General features: G+C 37.5%; 1 protein-coding gene across 1 annotated transcript; it reads left to right on the plus strand.

Moving 5' to 3' along the window:
• Window positions 1-4509: 4509 nt before the first annotated feature.
• ACADSB (acyl-CoA dehydrogenase, short/branched chain) lies at window positions 4510-20096 on the plus strand. Its single transcript, XM_009277940.2, has 10 exons — window positions 4510-4693; window positions 5641-5741; window positions 6546-6752; window positions 7257-7427; window positions 9841-9966; window positions 10369-10461; window positions 13048-13137; window positions 14632-14769; window positions 15467-15566; window positions 16244-20096. Exons 1-10 carry the CDS (start codon window positions 4510-4512, stop codon window positions 16312-16314), a joined length of 1281 nt encoding a protein of 426 aa, XP_009276215.2. The 3' UTR covers window positions 16315-20096.
• The last annotated feature ends 7681 nt before the right edge of the window (window positions 20097-27777 follow it).

Consider the following 27777-nt stretch of genomic DNA (forward strand, 5'->3'; position numbering starts at 1 on the left):
TGCCACGTACCACCCGTGTTTGCCACGGGCTGCGGCCTGCCGGGGACGAAGGCGTCTCCGGGGGCGCCGCCGCAGCGGCCCCCGGGGAGCCGCTCACTGGGCTCGGAGCTGGCCGGGTGCGGGGTCTGCTCGGTTCAAGTGCAGCCCTGCAGGGAGTGAGGGTGGGTTTGTAAAGCCCTCTTCTCCTTCTGTCTTGAGTTTTTTGTATGGAGGGGTGGTATTAGGTAACTTCTTGCTAGGAAAAGTTCTTGAAAGTCTTGTGAAATGGCTTGTAGTTGGAGCAGCCCGTGGCTGATACGCCTATGAGAAGACAGCACAGTTCTAGCAGCAGAGGTGCTTTGATGTCTCCTTTACTTACCTGAACAGACAAAAGACTTATGGCATTGTAGGGGTAATGAAAAGACAAAGGAAACAAGCAGAAAACCTGGGTTTGTGCCACACACATGCTTCTACTGTGCAGAGTGAGAAGACATGCTGGCCTGGGACCTTCTCATGGCAGCTTCAATTGTTGTGACAATTGAAATGAAGAAAACCAACGCCATAAATAAGGGCAAGCAAGCTTCCTGCAATGGAGCTTCTCTGCTGAGAAATAAGAGCTGTCTGGAAGCCAGCTAGGACAGATACAGGAGTGGAAGTCATCAAGGAAAGCACAGTGAGCTTAGGAAAATATATTGCTTTGGCCTTTTTTTATTTATATCTTAATGCTGCTGCCAGGTCCACCAGCATTAAAATCTCATTTTAGATTGTAAAGCAAACAGAAGGAAACCAAAAGAACTGATCTTTAAAGAGTTGAAGTGGAGGTAAAAATTGAGATAAACAGAAAAATCAATGTTATCAGCAACCCAGAAACGAATTTTCAAATACATGTGTTTAGTAGGGCAAGCAGTCTGAATCTTGTAGCAGCGTAAATCATTACCTCACCTACAGAAAAAGAGGGGGAGAAAAAAGCAGGGAAGCAGTATCAAAGCATTTGAGTAACGTACATGCACTTTAAATAACTATCTGAAAGTTAGTAATACTATATGACTGCATGACTTCTAAGAATAAAAATTTAAACAATAACGTAGTGACTTGATTTTTTTTTTTTTTTATCTAAATGTTGAAATAAAAAAATCATTTCTACACTGTGCTATTACTCTGGCATACCTGTGGGTTGCTGCTCTGTGTGTGGGTGTTGCCAATGTAGGTCCTGTCCCTTGGGGTCATCCTACTGGTTTTAAGACTTTTCAAGGTAACCTTGTTATAAATATTCCTTTTGTCCTCTAGCGCCATCTCAATCAGGTATCAAACAAGCGTTTATCAAACCGTGTCTGCATACATACGCTAAGGGCTGCCTTTGTTTCTCCTGCCGCGGTAGGACACCTTTCTCTGCCACTCTGAAGTGAGTTGATTGCAGTGGAAGAGCCTCCAAGTGAAAGCTCTGGGCAGGGGGGAAAGCCTGGGGTGGTTTCCACTAGGGGGTACTGGAGGGAAATGAGCTAAGGGACAGTTACTGTGAGAGCTGACTTTCTCAAAACCTTTGGCATTGTTGCCAAGAGTGGGCCTGCTGTGATGGCTGTAACCTGTAACAAACACTGAGCCGTTTACTGTGTTTGAAAGCTTCTACTTGCTAGCCAGGCTATTGGCAGGTCACCTCAGCCAGTGCAGCCCTGTGCACTTGTGCTTGACCTTGCTGAGCTGCTTTTAATCAAGTTTGTCCAGCTTCCCATTTTCATGAAAGCATATGAGAAAAATCTGTGTATTTTTTGTGGTCTACAAAATCTGTACTTCCCGCTTTGGACGGGGCAGTCTCCTCTGCATGCATTTAGTGATGCGTTCCCCTGTGTGGTCAATAATTCTACATCCAAGTATCAGGTGCCATCAAATGAAAGTAGAGGTAATCCCAACAGTACTGGCTTATTGCCTACTGAGCATACCTACTTGCAGCTTTTCAAAAAGTTTTGTATTCTTAAAAAGGCACCGTGCATTCTTCCTGACAGCTCTTGGTCAGTACTGGTGAAATATTCTCAGTGATTCGTCTTTGGTTATGCCACCATGAAAGAAAAATGCTCTTTTCGTTGTACTTGGAAATAAAGTAGTGTAAGAAGCAGGAAGTATGTGTGATTTGTAATCCTATAACTGCTCAGGAAGCATACTGTGTTAAATATATATATGTGTGTGTGTGTGTATATACTTAGGTTTTTCCTTCTCAGACCTTGCTAAGAATATGGACTTACGCAGGTGGATGTTTAATAGTCTTACATGTCTGGGTGTTGAGTGACTCTGTCATAGCTGGATGTTCTGCAAATAATCCATTCCTGACTGACAGCTTCCAGAACATGGTTGCCTTGGATTTTATCTCTATTAAAGCAACTCTTTCTTTTTTTTTCTGTGAAGACCTACGGTGACTCCAGTAACTTAGTCTTCATTTGAAAGTGTTGCAGCTATTGCTGATCATCCAAACTTTGTATTCGTGAATCAGCCCCACTGGTCAGTATTTGTTTTACGTGACCGGGGTGTTGAATGTGAATGAACATTGAATGTTCACAGCAATATTTGTTTTCTGTATTACCACTTTTTTTTTTTTTTTTTTTGTCATGCATGACTGGTTGTGCTAAAGTCGGAGTTTCCTTACCGTAATAGACTTGTGCATCTTGTCTCTAAGACAAAAGGAGTCCGTAGATCTGTTTTACATCAGTTCTTTGGCCAGGGAGATGACAGGTGTTGAAAGCCAACATGAAAGAGAGTGAATTATTAGAAGGATCAAAGGAATTTTTACTTCCTGACCCCAAAGTTTCTGCCATTTTTTGAGGAATGCTGCTATCAGTGTGCATTGCAAAATTGTCCTGCATTCTGTGAGCTAAATAGCAGTCTGGTTATAGCACAGTCAGTCGGTCTGCTTGCTGTGGGGTTAAGAGTGCATACTGGCAAAAATGTATGTTGGCAGGCAAATGCTCATATATACATTATTTTTATGGCACTGCTGTGTCTCTGCTGGGGGTTTCTGTCAGCAGTTGTCTTGGTAAGACATTAATATCTCCACACTTTAGACTGACATAGCAATAGTGACGGATATCTGTAGCAAAGATCTGATCTGTAGACATTAGCCACAAAATAAGTTGGGTTTTGGGAGCTATGAGAGCAAAGTGATTTTTCTGTCTTGCCTCTTTTGAGATCAGTCAGTCGAACTGTGCTTCTTTTTTGGAATACTGCTTTTCAGGAATACATTTTGCAGCGGTTTAGCTACTGTTAGTCTGTTACTTTTTGAGCCAGATCATACTCACGATGCTAACTTTTTTTAAAATCCTAAGAAGTTATTCTATGGTTAGACAGTATATTAACTTTCAAACCAAATGTGTTCCTTTCTAAAGCCTGCTGTTACCTACTTGAGTAAGTCTTTGAACACTAAGTAGTTCATAGTTCTCCAAGGTACAAAACTAATTACCTGTCACAGTATCTATGTCCACCCACCTGACAATCACTATGCGTAGCTTGCTCCCAAAAGCCACTGTCTGTTCTGTTCATTTTTGTGACTTGTCAGATTTTGCCACATATGCTTAACGCCATTCCCCCTAGAGTAAAACACTCTGTAATACCTCTTCTCTCTTGGTTGGGTAACCAGTGCTTCTTGATATCATTTGAGATTGTTGTATTTCGTGGATGAATGGGGAGAGGTTAAGCATAAATTACTCAATTTCAGTTCCTTCCTGTACTTTTTTAATAAATCAACCAAATAAGACATTAATTATTTGTTACATAGTACTATCAACATACTAACTATAGAATTTAAAATAAGACATTAATTATTTGTTACACAGTACTATCAACATACTAACTATAGAATTTAAACTAACTGTATAGAAATTAACTACACAGAAACACTCAAAAGCCAGGGCTTTGTCTATGAAATGTGTGCTCACTCTGAAAATCATGAAGTGGTGGATAAGAACTCAGCTTGAATACAAAAATCCACAGTGCTGTTGAAGTTATGCCCTTTCACAGTAAAACACCAGTAATCCAGATGAAGTGCTATCAGATTGCTTTAGAAGTGAGAGTTGCTGGCCCCTAGATAACCAGGGAGAAAGCTAAGTCTATCATTAAAGTTGACAGGTCTTCTGTAAAAAACATTCGTATGTCTATTTCACATTTACTCTTATCATATTTGTTAGTGAAGATATTAATTCTATCAAAATACACACTTACTACTATGAATATTGCAGCAGACTTGCAAAATCATCTATAAAATTTCAGCAGGGTTTATTTGCTGTAAACACTAAAATTGACTAAAATTAATGTTTGTGAATACTTTATAGAATAACATTGTGTTCGCAAACTTCCAGAAAGAAAATTGTTTGGGGTTAAAAGAAGAGTAATTAAAGGACATTTTCTTTTAGGACACTCGGGGGGGGTTGTATCTTCTCAAAAACATTCAAACAAGACATTGAACATAAGTTATATTTCCTATTTTGTTACTGGATAAAATTGTGTATTGCTGTCTGTCTACAAATAGAAATTCTATTAACTGTTCTGATGTTCTGTATTTATTGTCAACAGCTGAAAAGAAATATGCCAGCATACTTGGCTTCTTGGAGGGCTTCTCCATGTGTCTTTAGATCCTCCAAATCAGAACTCATGCCAAATCTAGCCAGTGATGGAGTTGTCTGTGCTCCGCTTCAAACATTCACCGAAGAGGAGACAATGCTGAAAAATATGGGTACCTATTATCTGTGTGGTTAAAATTCAGAAATATCTAACTAGAAGGGAAATTTTAGCTTAAAAATTTATTTTCATTGTTTAATTATAGTTAAATGTTGAGATTGTTGGGGAGGGGTTACTTAATGTTAAAACTGCTTTAGTTCAGAAGAGAAGAATGTAATGTTCTTTTTCCACGTTACCATAGCACTGTTCCACATACCACAGTGCAGTTTACTCTGCATAAATAAGTATTAACTGTTTAAAACTGTTGCTGTCACAGAAGTGAAGTTGCCTGGCATTGACTCGTGCCCTTTCTAAAGTGTTTAGTTCAGCTACAGTTAACTGCTCCGTCTAGTTTTCAGAGATTTCAAGTATACCCAGAATGGTGACAGATGTGATGTGAGTGTCTGCAGTGCAGCCAGGCCTGCACGAAGAAGGCAGTGTTTCAGAAGGGATCCTCAGAGCAAAGGTGAAAGAGTGAGGACCTGCACATCTGGGAGAGAGCTTATAAAAGGCTCTGGTTAAACAGGAACAGTCTCACAGGATTTTGTGCGCTCAAAATAACATGCGTTAAAGCCTGAGACCATCTTCCTAAATTGCAGGTTTAATTTATAAAGAAGTACGATACAGCTAACCAAATAAGGGATGTATTTGAAATATTTCTATAATTTTTTTGGTCAACCAGTGTTACGTAAGTGTTTCTGAGATGCTTTCAAAGTTTCTTAATTTATAGGAATTATTTGTTTCAGTTTAGAGAATTGTAGCTGAGTTCAGAAAGCAATTATAATTGAGCCTTGCAGCACATTACCTCATTTCATTTGGGCAACTTTTTGTCCTTTTATTAACTTGTCTGGTAGGGTCAGGGGATACATGCATTACCTGTCAGAAGTACCATATTACTGTTATATTGGTCTTCAAGTAGGGTGTTAGAATATTTACACACTTTCTTTCCTCTCTTCATTACAGTGACAAAATTTGCTCAGGAACGAGTTGCACCTTTGGTACAAAAAATGGATGAGAATTCGAAAATGGAAGACTCTGTAATACAAGGATTGTTTGAACAAGGGGTCTGCACACTTTTACTTAATCTTTTATTCAGAAAGTGACATCATTTTATGAATTTCTAGCTGTGCACTTTTGGGATTTTTAGATTAAAAGATTGAGGGATATAATTCAAATGAACGAATGAATCATTACAAATTTTGGATTTATCATCAGCAGGGCAACTTTCTCTTTTTTTTTACTGCATTATCACTCTCCATCTTTTCCTGTAATATTCTTTCCATCTCTCCCACTCCCATACCACATTCTTTGTCTTATCTTTGAGTTCCTTATCTCCCCCCCGCCTTTTTTTTTTTTAATTGGATAAGCATAATTGCACAGAATGCTAGAATCGCCATGACTCTGATAAGCGTTGCTGGAAAAGGGTATCAGGAGTCCCCTGTGTCCTTACTGGGCAACCACAAGGACTTGTGTTGCAGATATCCTGTTGATCATTCCTGGATTCAATTTTAGCCTTTCCTGCTATCAAACCTAAAGCTTGTTTGTGTTTAGAATGTCATTTTATACAATGACAACTCTAAATATTAGACTTCCGTTGAGATTGCAATTGTTCTGGAAAATGTAATCAAATTAGGGTGATGATTGGCCTGTATACTGCACGTTAGTTATTTCTTGCATGAATTGACTCTCAACTTCTGTGAAGAACTGTTAGTTTGTTAAGGGTATTGAAGGGACACAGGTCTTTGGGGAAGGATCTGGAAATATTTAGATTCTGTGGTTTTTATTTTAATCTCTTAAGGATCAGCTTGGACTAACAAGTTGTTGACAAGAACGAACAGACTGATATATTTGCATCTTTTACGTTTCAGCTGATGGGTATTGAGCTTGGGGAAGAATATGGAGGAACTGGAGCTTCATTTTTTTCAATCATATTGGTGGTAGAAGAATTGGCCAAAGTTGATCCAGCTGTAGCTCTTCTATGTGAACTCCAGAATACACTAACAAATAAGTTGTTTACCACATATGGAACAGAAGAGCAAAAGAGAACTTACTTGCCCAGAGTCGCTAAAGATACAGTGAGTCAAAGTCTCACTTTACTAAACTGTAATATAATTTTTAGTAGTTAAGTAATGTTAGTGATTTTTTCAGTAACCAGATGGATGACTGCAGCATTGGAAAATATGTGTGAACTTTGAAACACTGGTTAGAGCTGAGATCTGTGGTGATATAGGTACATCCCGTCATCAGTAGCTGAGAGGTAAAAGTGGAAAGGCGCTTATTAGTTTCATTAAAATTTAATTTACTGTGGAAAAGAACTTTAAAGCAGTTGACTTTGAGAGACATGTAATTACATAGTGTTTCTATTCTTAATCTCCATATCTGAAACTTAGTTACTTTGATGCAATAGTTTAAAATGTTTGAATTTAAGAGACTTGTGCTTGTTTATAACTATTTTGCAGAATTGTTATATGTTTGTATTGTAATTGTAATATTTGTTATATGTTATATGTAATATTTGTTATATGTTGTGCCTATATGTTCCGTAAAAAATAAAATTAATTTTTCCCTTCAATTGACAGATAGGCAGTTTCTGTCTTTCGGAGGCTGGATCTGGCAGCGATGCTTTTTCTTTGAAGACTCGGGCTGAAAAGAAGGGAGACTACTATATTATCAATGGCTCAAAGATGTGGATTAGCTTAGCAGAACACGCAGGAGTTTTCTTTGTGATGGCAAATACAGATCCGTCCTTAGTAAGTTGCTAAACAATAGTTGCATTTCAGTGACAGCCGATTATATATGAAACTGGATTTTATATTAATAATCTGATGTTAAAGGTTAATATTCTTTGAACCTTTTCCTAGCTGACAGCTAAAATATTTAAAAATATTACCTTTAAAAATATTTTCCAACAAAAATTGAGAACTTGGTGAGCAATTTAATAAATTCCTCCCACCAGGGAAAATAAAAATGTCAGAATCATAATTGCTTAGATGAAGAGCACAGCATGCATTGGTATTATTCTGAGTAATGGAAGAACAGATAGTCTAAGTCTTTCCAACCCTTCTGACTTAACTGACAAGTTGCTGTTGTTAGAAGGCAAAATAGAGCTTAGGCTACATGCACTGAAAACTAACAAGAATACAACAGCAAAGCTTGTTCAGGTAAAAAAAAATACTTAGCTGAATATGCATGTTTCAAGTTTTGTCACCAATTTGGATATTGGTAGTAGATTCAGAAAAGTCAACTGCAGGCTTTAAAATGTACTATACCAGTATGGTAGAGTGATAATCAAATACAAAACTTAATTGTTTAAAACTTTTATTTATTTTTTAAATTTCTTCCAGTATCTCTTTCTTAAAAATTTAACTTGAACATATTTATATTTTAAATTAAAATTTCAGGTTTTGACTAAATAAGAAGAGGGATTTTTCTTTCATTGTATCGAACAGTTGAGTATCGTGTCACTTTCTGAGTTTTTATTGATTTCTTCACAAGCTGGTGGGCGATTTGAGTACTGCATACAATGAAAATGTATTTGATAAGCCAGTTTCTATATTTGTTAACTGCTGTGCATTGTCTTATAATCTGGAGTTGTTTCTGTATTAGTGTAACATTTTAAAAATATATAATGCATTGTCTTCTTAGAGTTAGAAATTTGCTTTTAAATATTCAAGAAGGAGATTAAAAGTCAGTGCTGCTCAAAGATTAAATAACAGTTGACATCAGTATAAATGAGAGAACAGACCAATGTAGAATTGTGTACTGAAATGTACACTCTGCACTAGCAGCTCCCATTTGGTGAGATGGGCTGTCATTGAGGTGAGATTGAAACAGCAGCCTTCTCTTTAATAAGAGGCAAACCCTTCCAGAAGAACCACGGGACTTTTCCTGCCTCTCGGTGTCACCCTCTTAGTGAGAGGAGGTGCTGTGGATGTTAGGGACAGGAAGAGCTGGAAACATGGCCAGGAACACCTCACATTTCTGTCTCATAGACCTTGTAGTATGTTGCGTAAGAGAGACTGCTGTGGTTCTGGCTGGGGGAAATGCTGAGGGAGCGAGAATGAGTGGTGGAGAGGAGAGAGAATTGGGAGTAAGAATTACACAGAGGGAAAAAGAGAAAGCGACAGCTATCAGGAATCACCATTCTCTACTTCAAGAATCTAGTTTAAGGCTTTAAAGATGTGAAGATTGTAAGCCTGTATGTAGGAGATGCCAGAATTTAGATTGGCTATACAATCTGTGTGTTGTCACATGCATTATTTAGTGTCCTGTCCAAATCGTTATGTGAATACCAAATCAGCTCTTTGAGATTTTTGATAACAACCATCATAATGATTTCAGACTACTTTATTAATTATATTCCCACTACCTCTCTGAAGTGAAGAGACAGTGATATCAATGTTCTGCAAACTGGAATCACAAGGAGAATGTGTGCACCAATTCTGGGTGTTAGCTTAGGTCTGTTATTACACTGAGCGAGCGGCTGTGTGGTACTCGGTTGCCGACTGAGGTTAAACCATGAGAAACGCTTACCGTTATACTGCACTTTGAATATTCAAGCACAGTTCCCAGTGACTCCAGTCTCATCAGTCAGTGCTCTTACTTGGACAACCTTAAAAGGAAGAGTATACACGCAGCCTTCCATGAGAAGAGTAGCTGAAGTAATTGGGCTTAAGTAAAATCTTGCATCCTATAGAATCATCTGACATGGGTTTAGAGCCGTTATTCATTTGACCACTTTAGTCTAAAGATACCCTATGTCTTCTTGCATTCCACTGTTTGACTGTGACATATGTTCCAACAGCAAGCAGTAACTTCACTGCACAGCAATAACTGGCTTTCCCAGTGATTTCCAGTACAGACAGGCACTACAGTCCTGTCTGTTTCATTTACATAATATCAGTCCCCTGCCTTATCAAAAGAACTTTTAAGGTTGTTCTGATGATGTTTTCCACATGGAGTATTTTAATAGGAAGGTATCTCTGGCCTTTGTTAAACCATAATTAGCAGACTTAGAGGGAACAGATGACTGTGCAGGTATTTTATTTCGTAATACAGTATTAAGCAGGTGTAAAATTTCGGTACTGGAATGAGATATTTAGACCACCATTTGTTGATTTTAGTATAAAAAACAGTTCTTGATTAATTTTTAATTCATCCTAGGGGTACAGGGGAATTACATGCTTCATAGTAGATCGCAACACAGAGGGACTACATGTAGGGAAGAAGGAGGACAAGCTTGGAATCAGAGCGTCTTCTACCTGCCCAGTAACATTTGAAAACGTTAAGGTAGTGTAAGTTGTTTAGCTATTGAAGCATAATTTGTGTATAATTGGAGCTTGACCACGTATAAGGAAAGAATGTTAACTAAATTCCCAATATTTTTTTTTCCTTAGACATGCTGATTGTTTGGCATATTTTAACTTTTTCCTCCCTGTTCTTTCACAGAAGTCTTGAGGGGGGTTGGGTTTCTTAAATTTTGGTACAGTTTTTCTCAATCATCAGTTTATAATCACATGTATCAGGAAATGTTCTAATCAGATATTCTAGGAATCAAATGTCTGGCTTATGTTTTATGCCGTCACTTACGAAGAACATTAAATAAAACATGTACAGTGATTCACCTGTGAACTGTACTAGCAGTTGCAAAGCAGAATAGAAGAGGAATAATTGAGTGGTTTTATTCTTTAGGTTCCTGAGACCAATATCCTGGGACAGGTTGGAAAAGGCTATAAGTATGCAATTGGAATGCTAAATACTGGCAGAATAGGTATCGCTGCACAGGTGGGTAATTTTGTTTAATACTGAATACAACCAGTATATAACTTTGAATTTGGATTGACATTTACAAAATATTTAAAGCTAATAAGAATAAACTATTTAGAAAATACTTTATTAAAAACTAAATTGCCACTAGATGTCACTATTCTTGTATCTAAGTTACGGTAAAATACTGAAACAACTGTAAATGGTAAAATTCTCCTTTGGTGACATAAGCAATAGATTTAGAAAAAATTACATGGCAATTAGTTTGTCTTTGGTGGTTAACTTGTTGCTGCTGAAATATGTCAACATTTTTATCTTCCATTATGCAAATTTATTTTGCAAAGAAAATTAGCTTTGCAAAATATAACACACTGAAATGTATGATATTAATGCTTCCAACTGTGATTGTATGGGATTGCCAAATGTGACCTTATGCTAACTGATGTTTTCCCAACAACTTATTTTTAAAAGTCAGCTTATTTTTAAAATAAATATGACTTTTTCTAGCAGAAGGGTCCTAGTTCATTGTTGTGTTTGAAAATTGCACCTTATGGCATCTTAGGGGAAAATATTTGCTGACCTTGGAGTTATTTCAAAATGTTGTATTTTGTTGTAAATTCAGTTTGGATCTCAGATTCCTGCTGATTTCAGTGGAAATCAGGTTCAGCCCTATAATAAAATGACTTGTGACAAGTTTTTATATTTTTAGTTTACTTTTGAAAGTAATCTTTTCTTGGTTTCTACTTTGTTGTGCATGTAGTTGTGCTGTGTAATATGTCTGTACTACCAATCTCTGATACCTCTTGCCCTAGTTTGCAAACAGACCAGAAGTAATAGTCCTTACGAAATTTAGACTTTCCACATGGCAGTATACTATGCTGCTAAATGGGTTGGCTTTTCCATCATTCCTAAAGATTGTCTGTGATTAAACTTTGTCTGATATGGCATTTAAAAACTAGGGCTGTGGGCCCTGTTGTTCCCGGAGATATAAATAATGTAGAGACTCTGACAGTAAAATACATGGTCTGGATTTTACTCTTAATTACTCCAAGTTACGCTTATAACCTAATTAAAAGTTAAGGTCAGGTACTTGTTATATCTTAGTTACTACTTTCTTGGCACCTTCAAATCAAGAGAAATGTACTTGAATGTATAAGAACAGCAGTTCTAAAGCCCTGTAGTATTGAATTTAGTTTTGCAGTAGTAATAGTTTTAAAATATAATGAACACCTTATAAAATGTAATTGTGGCTATGAAAACAGTTTCAGATAGTTTTAGTGCAAGGTAGCTGCATATATTGTTACAGTTGCTGAAGTTGATATACTTGGTTCATCTGTAAGAGTTTACATAAGAAGGCAACAAATCTGATTAGCAGCAGACTATTATTTTCTTATATTCTTTTCCCACATACTCATTTTCCTGTGTATTGTGTTTTTTTTTTCTAGAATCTTAAACAATTAAGGAGTAGATGTCTGAACCCAGTCAGAGTCATGTTTTTATATTCTTGGGACCCTTGGCTTTCAGCTTAATACATGGGTCTATCCAAAAATACCCATACAATATTGTACATCATTAAAAGTAGTTTGACTAAGCTGCTTGATGTGACAGCTGACTGCCACATTATAGAATCCCGTCTTGACTTAGAAAAGTTTTATGAGAGTCCAATTTTACCATATACTGCTGTTACCATTTTTGGTAGTTCTTCATGCCACTCATTTCCCTTTTTTTATTTTTTCTTGTTTGATGCTTCCCCTAATCTAATTTCCTATCTTTGTTTTTCCTAGGAAAGAAACTAGGTAGAATGAATGCATTCAGATGGATGGTAGTTATATAATGAAACCAACTGATCTTATTTACTAATAGCTATATATTCCAAGATATATGAAAGGCAGGGTCCTTTCTTTACTATCTTGTTTGGAATGGAATATACTTCTCAAAATTTGGTAGTTAAAAAACAGTAAAACTAGTTTACTTTCCATATTTCTTAATGTTTCTTTAGGCTAACAAATCAGACACTAGGGTAGATGCAAATTACTTCTTTATAAATGTTCATGTGTCGTTTTCCCAGACATTATCCTCCAAGATAACAATTGTGTTTTGCTGTCTTTGCTGCTGAGTGAAGAGAGTGTATGAAAAGACAATGGGTCTTCTAAAATTGTTCTTTTGAGTTAGTTTTTTTCTAGAAAATGCTGGAACAAATGTTATGTCTCCTTCTACTATACTAATTTTCTAACTTCTGAAATAAATTGCTAATACGGATAGTCTGGTGTCTTCTATAAAATGAGAAATTATTTTCATTATGAAAATAGCTTTGAATAATCATTGAAATTATTTTTCCTTTAATAGTGTAATGTAGATCTATAGATCTTTAGTTTACAGTAATTTTCCCATGTAATTAAGAATGTTGCCAGAAACACTTAATATTTGTGCAACCACATTTGACCCATAACTTTTGTTCAAAAATTAGTGATAGTGTTTTCACAAATATTTTGCCTGTAGTAAGAAAGTTTCTTTCAAGAATAGAATAGTATGGAATAGGCTTATTCCTCAAAGTTTGGGGTTTTTTTTGCTCTAACTCATCTCAATATGTCTTATTTCTTACAGATGTTAGGACTGGCACAGGGGTGTTTTGACCACACGATTCCCTATACAAAGGAGAGAGTCCAGTTTGGGAAAAGCGTATTCGATTTCCAGGTACTTGTTAATGAACACATGGGAAGTTTCCTCCAAGAGAGTAGTAGTTACCACAGTAGATGAAGTCAGTAAAATGAGTAATCTGATTTGCATAATTTGTGCTCCACCTTGTGTCATGTCTCTACTTCTCAATATTTGAGAAGAATTTTTCAAAAGAATTTCAGATAAGCGTTCATCGGCCATGTAAAATATATAAATTCAGTGCTATGTGCCTTTACAAGTACTGTATAAATCATTTAAAATTTCAAAACATTATTAACATAACTCCTTTTCCTTGATACTGTTTTCACTGCCTTTGAAAATAATACACATGGAACTCCTTTCTCTTCTGCTTTTAATATCACAGTATGTTGAATGTGTTCCAGTTTTTATACCCTTTCATGAGGTGTAGGGGAAGGCCTTTTTCTGGAGACACTAGAAATTATAAAAAGATGAGGAAAGCTGATTGAATTATTAGATTTCCTGTGTTATACAAAGACATTTAGTTTTCGTGATAATATCTGTATCTTAAAACGAAAAAGACTCTTTGTTGCAAAAATTATATATAGTTTAATAAAGAAGATATATAATTGTAATTACTGTAGTAATTTTCTTGTTAAAAGAAAACTACATCTCAGATGAAGGGAAGGAACATTAGTACTACTCATAATTTATACAAATTTTAGGAAGCACCCACAGATATCTAGGAAATTATTGGAACTGCATCTTTTGAATGGGAAATGGAATTTATAATTGCCAAATCGTTTTGTTATTTTGACCTGCATATATATTTTTGCAAATTTTAGGGAGCAGTGTTAATGTTCTAATAAGATGAAAGATTCCATTGTGTTTTAGGAGCAAGTTAGACAACTAAATGTTCATTTTCAATCATCATGTTTGGGTCTCCTTAAATAAACCTATTCTTCTGTAATACCTACCATTTAGAGGTGAGCTCCATCACCTTCTTCCTTCCCTTTGAATCCATTCTTCAGACACATTTTCTAGACTTTTATGCTGCTCCTAACTCTTGTCTCATGGTTATGGGACATGAGAAGAAGTGGTTGTCACCTTGGTATTTCTCCACTTTATTTAATAGGTACTTTTTTCAAGTTTTTCTCAGTTAAGCTCACAGCTTTGACCTACCCATGTCTCTGTAGTGCTGAGGAGAACGTTAAGATTTGGCTGAAATTTTCCTTGATATTCATGGGTGCAAATAGGTTCATGTTGAACCCTCCTGTCCAGCCAGTCAGGCAAGAAGTTCCCTAGTACTCCTGAATCCAAGAAGAGGGAAGGAGAAAATGGGAGTGCAGTTCCTAAAAAGACTTTGGTGGCCCAGAGGTTTTCCAACATCCATGTCATAGATGCAGAGATGTGCAGACTTACTAGTCCATCTAGATTTTGTATTTTTATTTTAGAGTGTAGGTATGTTCCTTGGTGAAAAGAACGGTTTTTGCTAGAAATTGCAGCTGAGTACTAGATACTGGTTCTGTCTGACTTGTGGCGTGCTTATTGCAGGGGATGCAACATCAAATAGCTCAGGTAGCCACACAGCTGGAGGCAGCGAGGTTGCTGACCTACAACGCAGCCCGTCTTGCGGAAACAGGAAGGCCATTCATAAAGGAGGCCAGCATGGCCAAATACTATGCTGCTGAGGTAACTTGCAGTTTCTTTATTCAGTGGATTTATTTCACTGCTGTTTAAACATTTCTTCTGTTACTGAATGTATAACTTTTAATTCACGTTTTGCTGTGAGATCTGTGGATGTACTTTTACCTTGTTTCTCATTCTCAGTCCATGTACGGAATGTAAAGTAGGCCACCAAAGAATGAACTGCTCATGCCCCTAAATAAAATTTTGAAAAACAAGCAACAACGTTAAAAGAGAAAGTAAATTAGTATTTTCACTCATCTAGAGAGATTTCATTCTCTCAGAATTCTCTTTTTGTGGCTGGAGAATATGGCATGGTGAGACTTCATTTGTGAACACTTCAACTCTGCTGGTCACAACTGTGAGTCTTAACATGATTCAAAACTGGATTGCTTCTGCCTCTTTGTAATTGCTGTCGTGTATACCGCTGCTAGTCTTTTTCATAGTGCAGCACGTGAACTATTGCAGTAATGGATAGTGAATTCTTGATGTCCTCTGATTTAGAAAAATGTCATTTTTATTCTAAAATAACTTGCATAAATAAGATGAATACAAAAATATCAGTCCTTCCTCTTCCCGCTTGTTCTAGTTACTGCTTTAATTACTGTTTTGTTTTTGCTTTAAATAGCTACAAAGAATAAAATTTACTACCACCTGCATGAAGTTGAATCCTGAAATTGTAACTCTGAAGCTATTTTCATAGGTTGCAACACTGACAACTAGTAAATGTATTGAATGGATGGGTGGCGTTGGATTCACAAAAAATTATCCAATAGAAAAGTACTATCGTGACTGCAAGATAGGTGAGTGATAGTTTCTTAACAAGTATTTCTTGTAGCATTAGTAGTATTGAAGTTTGAGGATGAATGACTGGCTATTTTTTTTAAGATGTTTTTTCCCTGAGACTGTAATCAACACTGATTCAATGGCTCAGATATGGGAAGGTAAAACTTTAGTTATAAATATCCGTGTATGTAAGGCTAGTTAAAATGTTTAATTAGGTACCAGTAAAATACAAACACGCACGTTGTGTCCCATTCTGTTAAGAAAATTCCAGTTCAAAAAAATTGAAAATACTTTCTTTGGCTTTAAGGTCTGAATCTCTGTGGAGTTTTATTTTCAAGACTTCCTTGTTTACCATTACAATCCTTGGACCTAACAGTTTGACATTTCTAACAATATTACCCTTTGACTGTTATTACTGATAGCATTTGTAAATATTTAAATTTTGTTGGTTATTTATGAAATGCTTTTCAGGAAAATGTCTTGTCATTATGTTGTACCTGCAGAAAAGTATTTTAATTGTTGCAGATAATAAAATATGAACATTTATGTAAATAATAATTCTCTAACTTGATCAGTAAAGCTTCACTTCATAATTGTAAATGTTCTAACTGGACTGTTAGAACAAGATCTTCGTCTCTCTTCATATACTCACTGTAGGTTTATAGTCTTCTAATTTATTTTCTTCTGATTTCAGGTACAATATATGAAGGAACTTCAAATATCCAGTTGAGCACCATTGCAAAAAGCTTAGCACAGGAGTACTGAAACCATAAGGACTTCTTGACTGTTAACAGAAATTATTTTGCTAAACGTTCATTGTGAATTACACATTTATTTGTAATGATAAAAACCATAAAGAAGAATACATCATCACAGACAAAATCATAAGGAAAACCATGAATTCCCCATTTCAGGACAGTGAGTGTGTAATTCATGCAAAATTGTGAATTCCACATTCAAATCAAAATCATGGGTTAAAAGTATTTCTTTCTGCCTGAGACACTTCTAAGCTGACACATTGGCTGAAAGTATTTTGTTGCTTTAGGTTATACAAACAGTGTATCTCCACTTTGAGATTTCGAAGTGAAAAGAAGCCAAATCTTTGGCTTGCCTGGTGTGAAAGGTTCTGTTAAGCCACCTGGGAGAAAGGACTCTACACGTGCTGCAGAACTGTTGCATGGCGTGAAGCTGCTGTTTGTTCGTGATGCCCTTTATTAGCATGGGGTACAGGTGAGGTATGTGGAAAGAGTGATGGCTTCCTCTCTCCCAGGTGGAGCGATGTCTGTGGAGCTGCTGTAACTGGAGTAATTTTTATAGCAGCCCTTAGTGTGTTCTTAAGTATATCTTGGTAATTAAGCCCTTCCAGCCCCAATTTGTAGTACTGAAAGGTGGATAATATCTGCCTCCCTTTCCAGCCTTCTCAGCTGTTAAGGGTTTTAATCTAAGAGGCTATTTACAGTTCTCCTTTCATAAAAGGTTGAGTTGAAATCTTTGTGAAATGGCGTTAAAAAAGCTCTAGTAGTTGTGCAAAAGACAGAGATATAAGCTAGGTGATAGGAATGCTGTGATACTACCTCACAGTGGCCTTTCCACGTTCAATGCATTTTACAAACTTTAATCCTCAGGGCCTTCCTGGGAGTTAGGGAGGGACTGTTAATTTGCAGCCTAGAAAACTCACTCATGGAAGTTAGTGGTTCTCTAGCAAAGTTTTTCTCCTTTTGAAAGAGAGAGAAGGGGGGGGGGTAAGAAGTACTTGCTTTTTTATCCCTCTCTGTTTACTTTAAAATTAGACATTTTATTTATGGCAGAAACCTCTTCAGTGCTGGAGAGCTAATTAACTAAGAATCAAAGAGACGGAAAGCTTAATATATGAAAAATCATTATAATTGCTGTAATTGACAATTTGTTTTGAGTGGTTTTGGGAGGGAAGCATTGGTTTTCTGGTTTTGGCTGACTTAGAAGAATCTCATTTTTAAAGCTTGCTAGTCACTGATGATTCACTTTGAGTGGAGCTTAGAATGTTACAGGCTGAGACTCCCAAAGGATTTTCTAGCAAAACTAGGGTAAATGACACTTAACAAGTAAGAATTTGTAAAAAAAGCAGGCTGCAGTGCCTTATACAAAGAAACAAGCAAGGAGGAAAAGCTCTATTAAAAAGTTTTCTGACTTTCTGTCAGCTTCAAAGGGAAGTAACTACTTTAGTGAATTACTCCCCCTACATACACGCTTTGCCTGTTGATAGGCGAAGAATTAATGTGGTAATGATCCTTATGCCAATAAAAAAAGCCCCTCCCATATCAGTTTGATCAACAGCTTTGAGATTTTCAAAAATACAAGAGTAGGAGGGTAGACTAGATGATTTCTGAAGTTTTCTTCTAGCATTATTATTATTATTATTATCATCATCATTATCATTATTAATGCATTTCAGGTTGTTTGCAGGCTTTCTTTCAGCTCAATTGAAACGGCTGGGGAGATGTTAGACTAGAATTAAGACTACAGACACCGCAACAGTTAACTACAGTTATTCTGCTCAACACAGTCTGTCTGCGAGTCTAAAATTATCATAACCATACTACAAAATGCTTGAGTCAGCGTTGATTACTGTGATGAGTTGCGCTAATGTGAGGCAGTCCTTAGCTGCTGTGGTTTAGCCTGCTTTGCTAACATGAGTGTCAGCAGAGATCAGGTTTTGATTCATACTGTTTAATAGGTCCCCTAGTTTGAGATACTACCTTAGCTTGGCTTCTGCAGTTTTGCATGAGGCTAGGAAGCGAGTGGCAATACTTAACTGACTTAATATAGTGCTAAAAGCAAACCCTTCATGAAGGAAAGTGCAGAGCTCTTCGAAGGACGGACTGTTAAAGGCTGGATATCCAGGATTATGTAAAAGGACTATCTCTTTTTGTAGAACTGCGTCAGGTATCCATTTGAAAAAATAATGAGGAAAAAAATCAAAATCATGTGATTTCCTACAGTCTGAACTCAGATGCCATAGTCCAGGAAACAACCTGAACAACCTCATCAGCTACTCAACAGTTCTTCTCAGAAAAGCAAGGCCAAGTCTTTAACTAATGTTACAGCTGTAAATATTTCACGTGTCTCAGTTCTATATGCTGTATTCTGTACACAGTAACTTTTGAAAGAAATGTATGTATTGTATTTGACTTTTGACTACGAAATTCTGTGGAGGAATATGCATACAAATTAATTATAACCACGGAGTTTCTTTTATCGTTGTTTTAAAAGGGCACGTACCACTGTGGAGAGCATTGGCTATTCTGTCGCCGACTCTGGCAAGAATTAACTTGTTTCATCCCCTTAAGTCTGATTCCATTGCTGCACTAACACAGACGTTGGTTTAGTAATAAGATGGGCTGTGCTGTTGTCCAGGAGCTGTTAAGAGCTGCCTGTGCTGCCCACCCCCTGTTCAGTTTGGGACAGGCATTTATGGATTGTCATAAATTGCATTTCTGCATTTGGCATTGTGAGCACAGGGCTGTTGACGGTGGCTGGCTGCACCAGTAGGTGTAGGGCTGCAGAGCTGGCGTCGTGAACACTATGAGGCTTTCTGTGCTAATGACAGGATTCAAAGTTGCTTTATACACCATATGCATTTATATTAGTGAGTTTTCCCTTTATATGCCCTTAGTGAGCCCAGTCAATCTAGTCTATTGCCCTGGAACAGCATTTTTCAGTATCAAATGGGCTCCCACAGTTAGCAGAAAAGACCTGTACTGAGAATGTAATAAAAGTGCCTGAATTTTATATTTGACAATACAGTGCTAATCCTGTACATCAGGTGATGGTTGTCTAATAATCTGTCATTTTAAATTGTGTCCCAGATCTTGCAATTTTTGTACTGGGAGAGAATGAATGTATCTTTTATCAGGTTTCTTTAGTATTATTGTGGTTTGTGATAAAGGTCTGAGGCAGGTTTCCACAGAAAGGTTTAATTGCTACATGGGAAATACTCAAATACAACATTTTATATGATGTTTTCTGTGTTGTTGTTTTTTCTTTCATATTTTCTTTTCCCCATATAAAGATTGTGTTAGAAAAGGCTTATGTGAAATATAAAGTAATTGTTCACTGGGAGCCTTTCACTATGTAAAGAATTTTCTAATTAACATGTTATTGCATTTCCATTTAGAAATCTTTTGGTGAGAGACACATTTCAAGTTCTTCCTACCAAGCTAAGCTCGATTTGAAACACAGGCTGGTTCGAAAGCAGCTGTCTGACTTTCCTGAGCTTGCTTATTGAATACATGAAAGCTGAAGAAACGTTTTTTCTCAACCCCAGAATGTATTCAGTGTACCACTGTGATAGATCTTCTCCTAAGAGAATTACATGAAAGTGGTTAACAGCTACCAGAAATACTTCATAAATATTTACCCGTTCTGTTATCACGGTGCAAACTGTTGGCGGAGGCACAAATCAAGTGAGCTGACGAGCAGATGAACATGTATTGTATGATTCCCAAAGAATTTTCACGTGATTTGTCATTTTATGTTGTATTGAAATACAGTCATTGCAGAGCGTTTTGCTAAGAGTTGTCTTCTCCTCTGAAGTGTAACTCTTTGGTCTAGGTCCAGGTGAGAGAGCATGGCTGGAAGTCTTACTCTTCTGGATTTGACTGTCCAGAGTTACGTAGCGTGGTTGATTGTACACACAGATGAGAGGATACCAGAGGTCTTTCTGAGCCCACACCAGAGACGGTCAAACATCAATGCATAGTGAATCCAGAGTTCCACGCTAACAAATAGGAATTACAGTAATTATTTCGGTTAAATATGCCAGTTGTAAGATCAGTCGCCATAATTAACAAAGTCCAGCTTAGCAGCATTGAGGGAATTTCTCATTATCTGATACTAGAGACATTATTAAGCTGCTTTGAAATCTTGGCGTTTATTATCCTCTAAAAATATTCTGTTCATGTGCAATAACTGTCTAATACATTAGGTGACTAGAACTAACCACTGTGATTCCTAATAGCTTGTTTCGTAGGTCAGAGCATTCAAATGTTGATTTGTATTGGTATATTAACGTTGAAAAGAACATGCAATGTATAATGTAACATTTTTTCTGATAAAATGCTTTGAAATACAAATCAAAAATATGTAAGGCAGCAATAGTAGCATTTTTATATATTCTTTCAAGTTCATTTACATCTTTCTGAAACTATTCTTCCTCTGTGTGTCTTACTAGCTGTAGAACTACTAATACTGGAAGACTATACATACAAAGAAATCTGAAGGTCACTTCTCTAAAGATCCTAAAGAAAAAGCACTCCCACCTGACAGAAAGCTGTGTCAATAGCCAAGTAACCAGCACTTGCAGAACTGGGTTTATTTAATATATACAATGAGGACTTCTGAACATGCAGAAACATGTTCATCAAACATTTTGCAAGGATCTCTGAAGAAAGGAAAGCTATTACAAGCTGTAACCACTCTCTTACCAAAAAAAAAAAAAAAAAAAAAAATCTAATAGCAACAGGAAAACCTAAAATACAGCAATAAATCCCCAACTTCCACAGTGCAAGCTTGTGTATTTGTGGGTCATCTAACCAGGAAATTAGCATATATGGTCTGAAAAGTAAATTCTGCTCTCTAACCAGCAGGTCTGGAGGTCTGCTGACAGTCTCTTTGAAGTGTTGCACAAACCATTGTCACAATTTGGGACAGTTTTAAAAACATCTGTTACAAATCACCAGATAAGGCAGGGCTGGACTGCTTTGGGTAGGTTTTACAGAGGAGAGAAACCAACTTGCAGACATTAGCAAGACTTAAAATGAGCTTCGCTTCATCTGTACCGATGGCTGGAGGGTCATGGTGGGAAAGTGCTCACCGGTGGGAAGAGCTGAAATGGAGTGTTACTGCTTGTTTGGTTTAGGGCCAAATGCAAGTTGGCAGATCAAGAAATGCCTTAGTGTTTGCCAGCTATGAGACGACTTTCTTTCCTAGTGTAGAGAGAACGAAGGGAAGAGTGGAGCTGCAATATGATGGGTTCACGTTGAGTTTGTATCCCGTGCCTCTCTGGATCCTGTAAGTTTGATTGTTTCGGTCTTGAAAAGTTTCCATTTTGGAGCCTGCAGAAGGTCTCTGGTGGGGTCTCCACTTTGTAGGAAACAAGAAGCTCTGATACACACATCCAGAGCTGACGTCCTCCTGGTTGAGGGGTTGTTTCCTGCCTTCTCTTACGAACATTGAGCCAAGACTTTTAAACAATGACCCACCCATCAGATGAACAGAACAATTTTCTGATCATCCTTGTCATCTGGTTACTTTGCTGCAAGTTTCTTGGATATTTTTGGCCTGAATTATTTTCTAGGACATGCCGCAAGATTTTTGTATTCACTAATTTGCATCTTTAATATGCAAATTAAATGCAAATTTTTCAATATAACCAGAGCAGTCATCCAGTTTTAATTTGATACTGTGTCGCTGAGGTTTTCTGCCTTTGTTTAGATGGTACCTAAAGACGTGATGATTACATTTTAGAAAGACACTAGCTTCTCTGGATATTTTTTTATCTGTAGGGATACAAAAAGCAGAGACTCTGAAAGGTTAAGAGTCCCAGAAGCTGCAAACGTTATTTATGCTAAAAAGCATTATCTGATATAACTTTGTTTATGGAGTTACTGTATCATGCACCCAACACCAGCTAAAGGACCAGCTGAAGCGAAAAAGCCAACTTTGAAGTGATACCAAGTTACAGGCACAACATTTTGCTTTTTTTTTTTTTTTTGCATTTTATCTGGTAGAGAACAGCTTTGTGTCAACTCTGCTAAACTGACCTAAAAATAATTGAGGAATAATTTGGAAATTAAGGTTCTGGAAATGTAGTTAAGTACTGAAAAGCTCTGTAGAACTTGTTTTGTTAATGGAGCTGTTGCAGATATAGCTGGTACAGAGCAAATGTGTTTTAGTGCAAAAGCTGATGCTGTTTGTTTTAGAAAGAAAATGTTAGACATTCTGTTGCTGAGATGGAGAATGTTTACACACCAAATGTAGCATTTGCTCCAATTGTTCCCGTAAGAATTGAGGCAAAGCACTTTTTTCAGCTCAGGCACTTTTTGAACTTTGAAAATGTTTTATGACTCCCTATTATGTACTAGAAGATGGTAATATGATATGAAGGCTGTATTTACGTTCATAGTCTTCCCCATGTTCAGAGAAAAATTCCTTGTGTTCCACTGTATGATTTTTATCAAACGCAAACTGTTATGCTGCCGCCTTAAATTCCAGATTACTTTGGTCTTCTCAATGTCTGTCCAACCAAGCTTTAAAAAGAAAGTAATTTTCTCAGTTTAATTGCTGCAATGTCTACATTTGATTGATATGGCAGGTTTTTTAGATTGTTGCTTGAATAATAAAAGCTAGATTCAGAAAGCTATTTGTCATAAAATATATTTGACTGCCATGCAGGATTCACAGTTTCCAAGGCCCAAAGTAAGGTGCAGCAGTAGGTCTCCCATTTTATACTAGAAGTATTTTACCTCTACTGTGCTTTGACTTCAGTGATTCAATTTGCAGAGATAAACAATTCTCTGGAGGTAATAATAGCTTGTCATTATTTAATAATTATTTAAAATGTGCCTTGTTACCCTTGTGTAAGAATCTGGGCCGCAAGAGAGTTGTGGTTGTCCTCTAATTCTTCAGGGGGCTGACACAGCACTGGGTTAAAGCACCCGATGATGGTGTCTCAGACTTATAATTTAATAGCCAACTTTCTCTATACTGCTGCTTCTATTTAGAAGTGTCCAAAAATCTTTTTTTTTTTTGAACTGTAAAAGCCTTCTGGCACTGAATTACATCTATTTCTTGACTGAAACATATCTGCTCTATGCTAACCTCATTATCCAGGAATGATTTCTAGAAGAGGAAGTGAAGAATAATTAAATCATTCCTAACTGAAGGAAATGCTTCGCAGAACTATGCAAATTCCAATTTGGCCAAGATGCTGTGGTTTCATATTCTATTTCTGGGAAGGGCAGAGGGAGAAGCAGTTAGTTTTGGAGTTACGGATAGCCAAGGTTCTGGCTTCATTTTTCTCTCTTGCCTTGAGATGAGAGCGTGCTGGGACATCCCTGTTCAGGAGGGAGCACAGTACCTGTTATCGCCTGCTTCTCGGTACCTGTCCTGCTGTAAGTGCTTGTAAATTAGACTTGCTGCAATGTCATCTGCTTTGGTTGACACTTGCTGAGATCCCTAAATGGGGTGTTTTGCCTGCTTGCAGAATTAGGGCTCAGCCCTCATCTGAAGTAGCGACTTCTCTGCAGTGATGTGCTGCCCTGGCAGCCAGTTAGGAGGGGATGGAGCCACTTCCCCCTGCTTCTCAGCCTGCGATACAGTGCCCGGAAAAAAAGGAGGATTATATTTTGGAGTAAAAAAATGAGATTCCTGTGCGTGCGCTCAGCAGGAGTGCCTGAGGGAGCCCACGGGCTGGGCACAGCCTTCCCGGGGCTCCAGGGCTCATGTCTTTAGATTTTCACATTTTTCCATCTGCAAATCTCACTCTTACAAGGCTTAAGGCAAAAAGAGGGCGGGAAAACCAAAAACCCCTAGCTATTTTTACATGGGAATGTTTGCGAATACATTAGTGATGTGTAATTGAATTATTAACCGGGAAAAATAAAATTAGAGTGCTGGAAGAATGGCTTTTCAGTGCCCCACAACTTTTGTCTTTCAAGGAATCAAATCTCTAAAATGAGTTCTGCATTCAAGAAATCCGCTTAGAATTAACAACATATGTCCTACTTTTCCAGCTTTTTCTTTAAAAGTTACATATTATAATAATGAAGTGTAAATAGCAAACTTCAGTGATTTGCAAAAGGTACCAGCCTTGCGTCTTTTCTAAACTGGTTGATTTATGTGCTGTTTGCTGTTTTTGAGAACACAAAACAATTAATTTATGTGTGAAAAGAACAGTGAATTAATCCTAGAGAGCCCTGGAGCCTTTAAAGACCTGAATCATATGTTGAGCTCGTTTAAAACTTGCATAAGAAATTAATGTAGAATAAAGCCCTTTAATTTGAAAAGTGCATCTATAGTAGGTGTCCCTAGGATATCTTCTGGATCATTATTCAGAAAGGTTAAGGAGGACTTTATTTTTTTCTTTCTTTCTTTTTTTATATTCAGTATGTATTTTCCAGTTTGCAGCTCAACATGGTGCATTTCAACTTATAAAGAGACTGAGATTTTAAAAAGAAACGGGGAGCTTTTTATTCACCTTCCACTTAATTTCCTTGCTGCCTTGCCAGTCCCAGCTTAATGAATGTAATTGCTACCTTTGATGAAAATACTATTATCAAGATCACACATTACATTGGAAAACAGTTTTTCTTTAAACACAGCTACTGCAGTCTCTAATTATGCATGTAACAAGTGGCTCCTGAACAAAAGAGCATGTTGTCTACAATTGCTAGGAATTGGAGCAAGGCAAATTTGAACAAAGAACAGATTAGATTTGCTCCATGCTCCACAAAGCCCATTCCCCTGATTAATTTCCTGCAAAAACTAAAACAATTCTCTCTTAAAAGAAACTAACCCTCATCCCCAGAATGATGCATATGCCATTTTTGTCAATCTATATGATGATAATGGCTACAGATTTAAATTATTAACTATTAGATGTAGTAAAATGGGAAAGCTCTTTTATAAACTTACCTTTTCATATGTAAATAAGCAGTACAAGGACTTAAGGAACAAAAACCTGACTTTTCTGTGGAAACGAGGAGCAAGAAAGCACCCAGTAACTGAAAGTCTGAATTGTGCATGTTTCATCCAATTATTTTGTCAGTTTACTCTGCGCTCCATATTCTGCACAGGCACTGCAGCAGGAGTATCAGGTCTCCTAACGTCATGTTGGATTTTCCAAGAATGGCATATTTGAGGGCTGCTTCCCATTGTGCGCACCTTGAGGAGAGTTCTTCTGAAAAGGGCTTCATTTAATTCTTAAAACAAGCGATTTTGTCAACAGGATTTAATGAGTCAAAATCAGAACTGGAAATACATTTTGCTATTATTCCATGGAAAAGCAGGCAGACACTGGTAAAATTTTGAATTAGTACTTGGCCGCTGATAAAATCCTGTGATATGGATTGAATTGTTTTTTGTGTTACCAATACAAGGAATTAGTCACAGCAATTTAGAACATAGTGTTATTTTTCATTCTTATTTCTATTGATCTAGGATCCCTAGCTGTGGCCCATTGTACAAGATGCATAATAAACCCCAGTTATCTGGGTAAAAGCAAAAAAAAAAAAAGAGTTCTGCTTCAAAGCGTTTACAGGATTGGATGTGGACTAATGTAAACATGTGTCTAGACTATTTTTAAGAAAAATTGGTGAGCAGAAGCAGTGTACTGGTAAAAAAGCATACCTAGCCCTGGATCCTCTCGCTTGCTCTAGTGAAAACGCTTTGTTCCTCCGAGCAAAGTCAGATTAGTCACATAAGAACTGATCCTGCAGCTGTAGTGAATGGTGGTGTCTGCTCGGCACTGTTCTCTGCCAGGCTCAACCCAAAGTCCCTTTACGTGTATTACACACTGCAGGTCTTGGTTCGGTTAGTCTGGCCTTCAGCTTTTTGGAGGAAGGTGTTTTGAATGGTGTCCTCTCTGCCACCGTAAGCTCTGCCTGGCTAGGCCATAGACACTAGCATCTGTGAAGTCTTCCAGTGGCCAAAGCCTTCAGTGCAGTCAATGAACAATGAAGTCTATTCAGGGACTCACTGGTGCTGAAACAGTTAAAACTAAATGTATTCTCTGTCATAAGCCTATCAAAGACATAAGGTGTTGAGGCCTCTGTGTAGTTTTAAAACACAGTGAACTATATCTTAATAGGGTTGGTTTATACTCTTGAAATTTGGATTTCTAAGCAAGACACTGCTGAGAAATCTCCCAGGTTTCACAGCTATTGCCTGCACTCCCAGTCCCTTTACATAAAGCAACGTCTCTTCATCCACAATGTATTTTCATGACTGCATATCTATATGTCAGCTCCACCCCTGCACTGCTCTGTGATGTCTAGTTTAGGTCTCTCTTAGACTGATTAACTCTGGTCTGTAGTGTTATGCTTGAAATAGGCGATGCTTCCTATGCTGGGATGACAATATTATGCAGTGTAACGCAGGACCATAAGATGCAGCAGAAGAGAAATGATTCTAAAATTAATGATGTGCAATGGCCAATAATAGGTTCCTCACTGTGAAGCTATTTTGCAAGAGAATGGCAGGGAGGGAAAGGAAGAGAGATACCAATTCTATTTTTCAAATGAATATTAATTGTGAGGATTTTTCTGAGTACCCACAGCCCTTCCTCTTCCTTGGGACTCATCCTGCAAGGTCCTTCGGCCTCTTGTTCTCATATCGCTGGGGAATGAAGGCCATGTGGAAACTTCCAGGACCGAGTTATGAGTGCTTTCAGTAAGGGCAGACTTTGCCAGTGCTGGGGAATTCAGTGCTGTTGGAGCTGCATTGCAGCAAACTTGCATGGGCAGGTAGAAGCTACCTCCTGCAGCCCTGCATGGTTTCTCATACTTCTCTTTGCAGCTACGGACTCAGGAAAACAACTTACAAGCCTGTATGCTTAGGAAATTTAAATTCTACCTTTTTAGAATATCAGCTAAACGTCAAAAGGTGGTGTCAACTGGCCAAGGTCAAAGGATTAAGAGAGTCTTAAATAATTTTTTAAAACCTACAAAGGTCCCAGTCTTCCAGCCTGTCATTTCAAAAATGAGTTACGCCGCGTGGGATGTGCATCCGTCCCACTGGATGTTGCAGGGCTGGGGCTGCTGAGCCCCGATGTCTCATTCAACACGCAGCAAATCATAAGGAGCTTCTTTCTGAGAAGGAAAGATAATAACAGACATGTTGTGTTAGTGCCAGCTGTGGAGAAGTGAGGTGGCAGAGGTATGTGTATTAGCAGCCTACTGTTTTCTGCATAATAGCTTCCAGGGTCTTTGTATCCTCATAATGTCAATGCAGAGATCAGGAGGACAATCCTGCCCCTGTTATACCTGTCATTTATCCCTTCCCAGTCACTAAAGGTGCTTTGTTTGCAGACTGTCACAGTTCTTCCCAACTCGCATTACTTGCAGTTAATACAAAATCTTTAAAATGTACCCTGCAGATAAGAAAAAAAAAAAACACAACAAAAAAACCACCCTCATAATTTTCCATGTGGATAGAATTAATCAAGATGTAATTATGACACCAAATGAAATT

This window comes from Aptenodytes forsteri, unplaced genomic scaffold (assembly GCF_000699145.1).
Source record: "Aptenodytes forsteri isolate BGI_AS27 unplaced genomic scaffold, ASM69914v1 Scaffold15, whole genome shotgun sequence".
NCBI lineage: Eukaryota > Metazoa > Chordata > Aves > Sphenisciformes > Spheniscidae > Aptenodytes > Aptenodytes forsteri.

What these genes read in the sequence shown, in the direction of transcription:
- ACADSB (XM_009277940.2), top strand. Translation starts at nt 4,510, where the DNA reads ATGTTCTGTATTTATTGTCAACAGCTGAAAAGAAATATGCCAGCATAC. An exon ending in TAACATTTGAAAACGTTAAG is followed by an intron (nt 9,967 to 10,368) that starts GTAGTGTAAGTT and finishes TTTATTCTTTAG; the next exon opens with GTTCCTGAGACCAATATCCT. An exon ending in AAAGCGTATTCGATTTCCAG is followed by an intron (nt 13,138 to 14,631) that starts GTACTTGTTAAT and finishes TGCTTATTGCAG; the next exon opens with GGGATGCAACATCAAATAGC.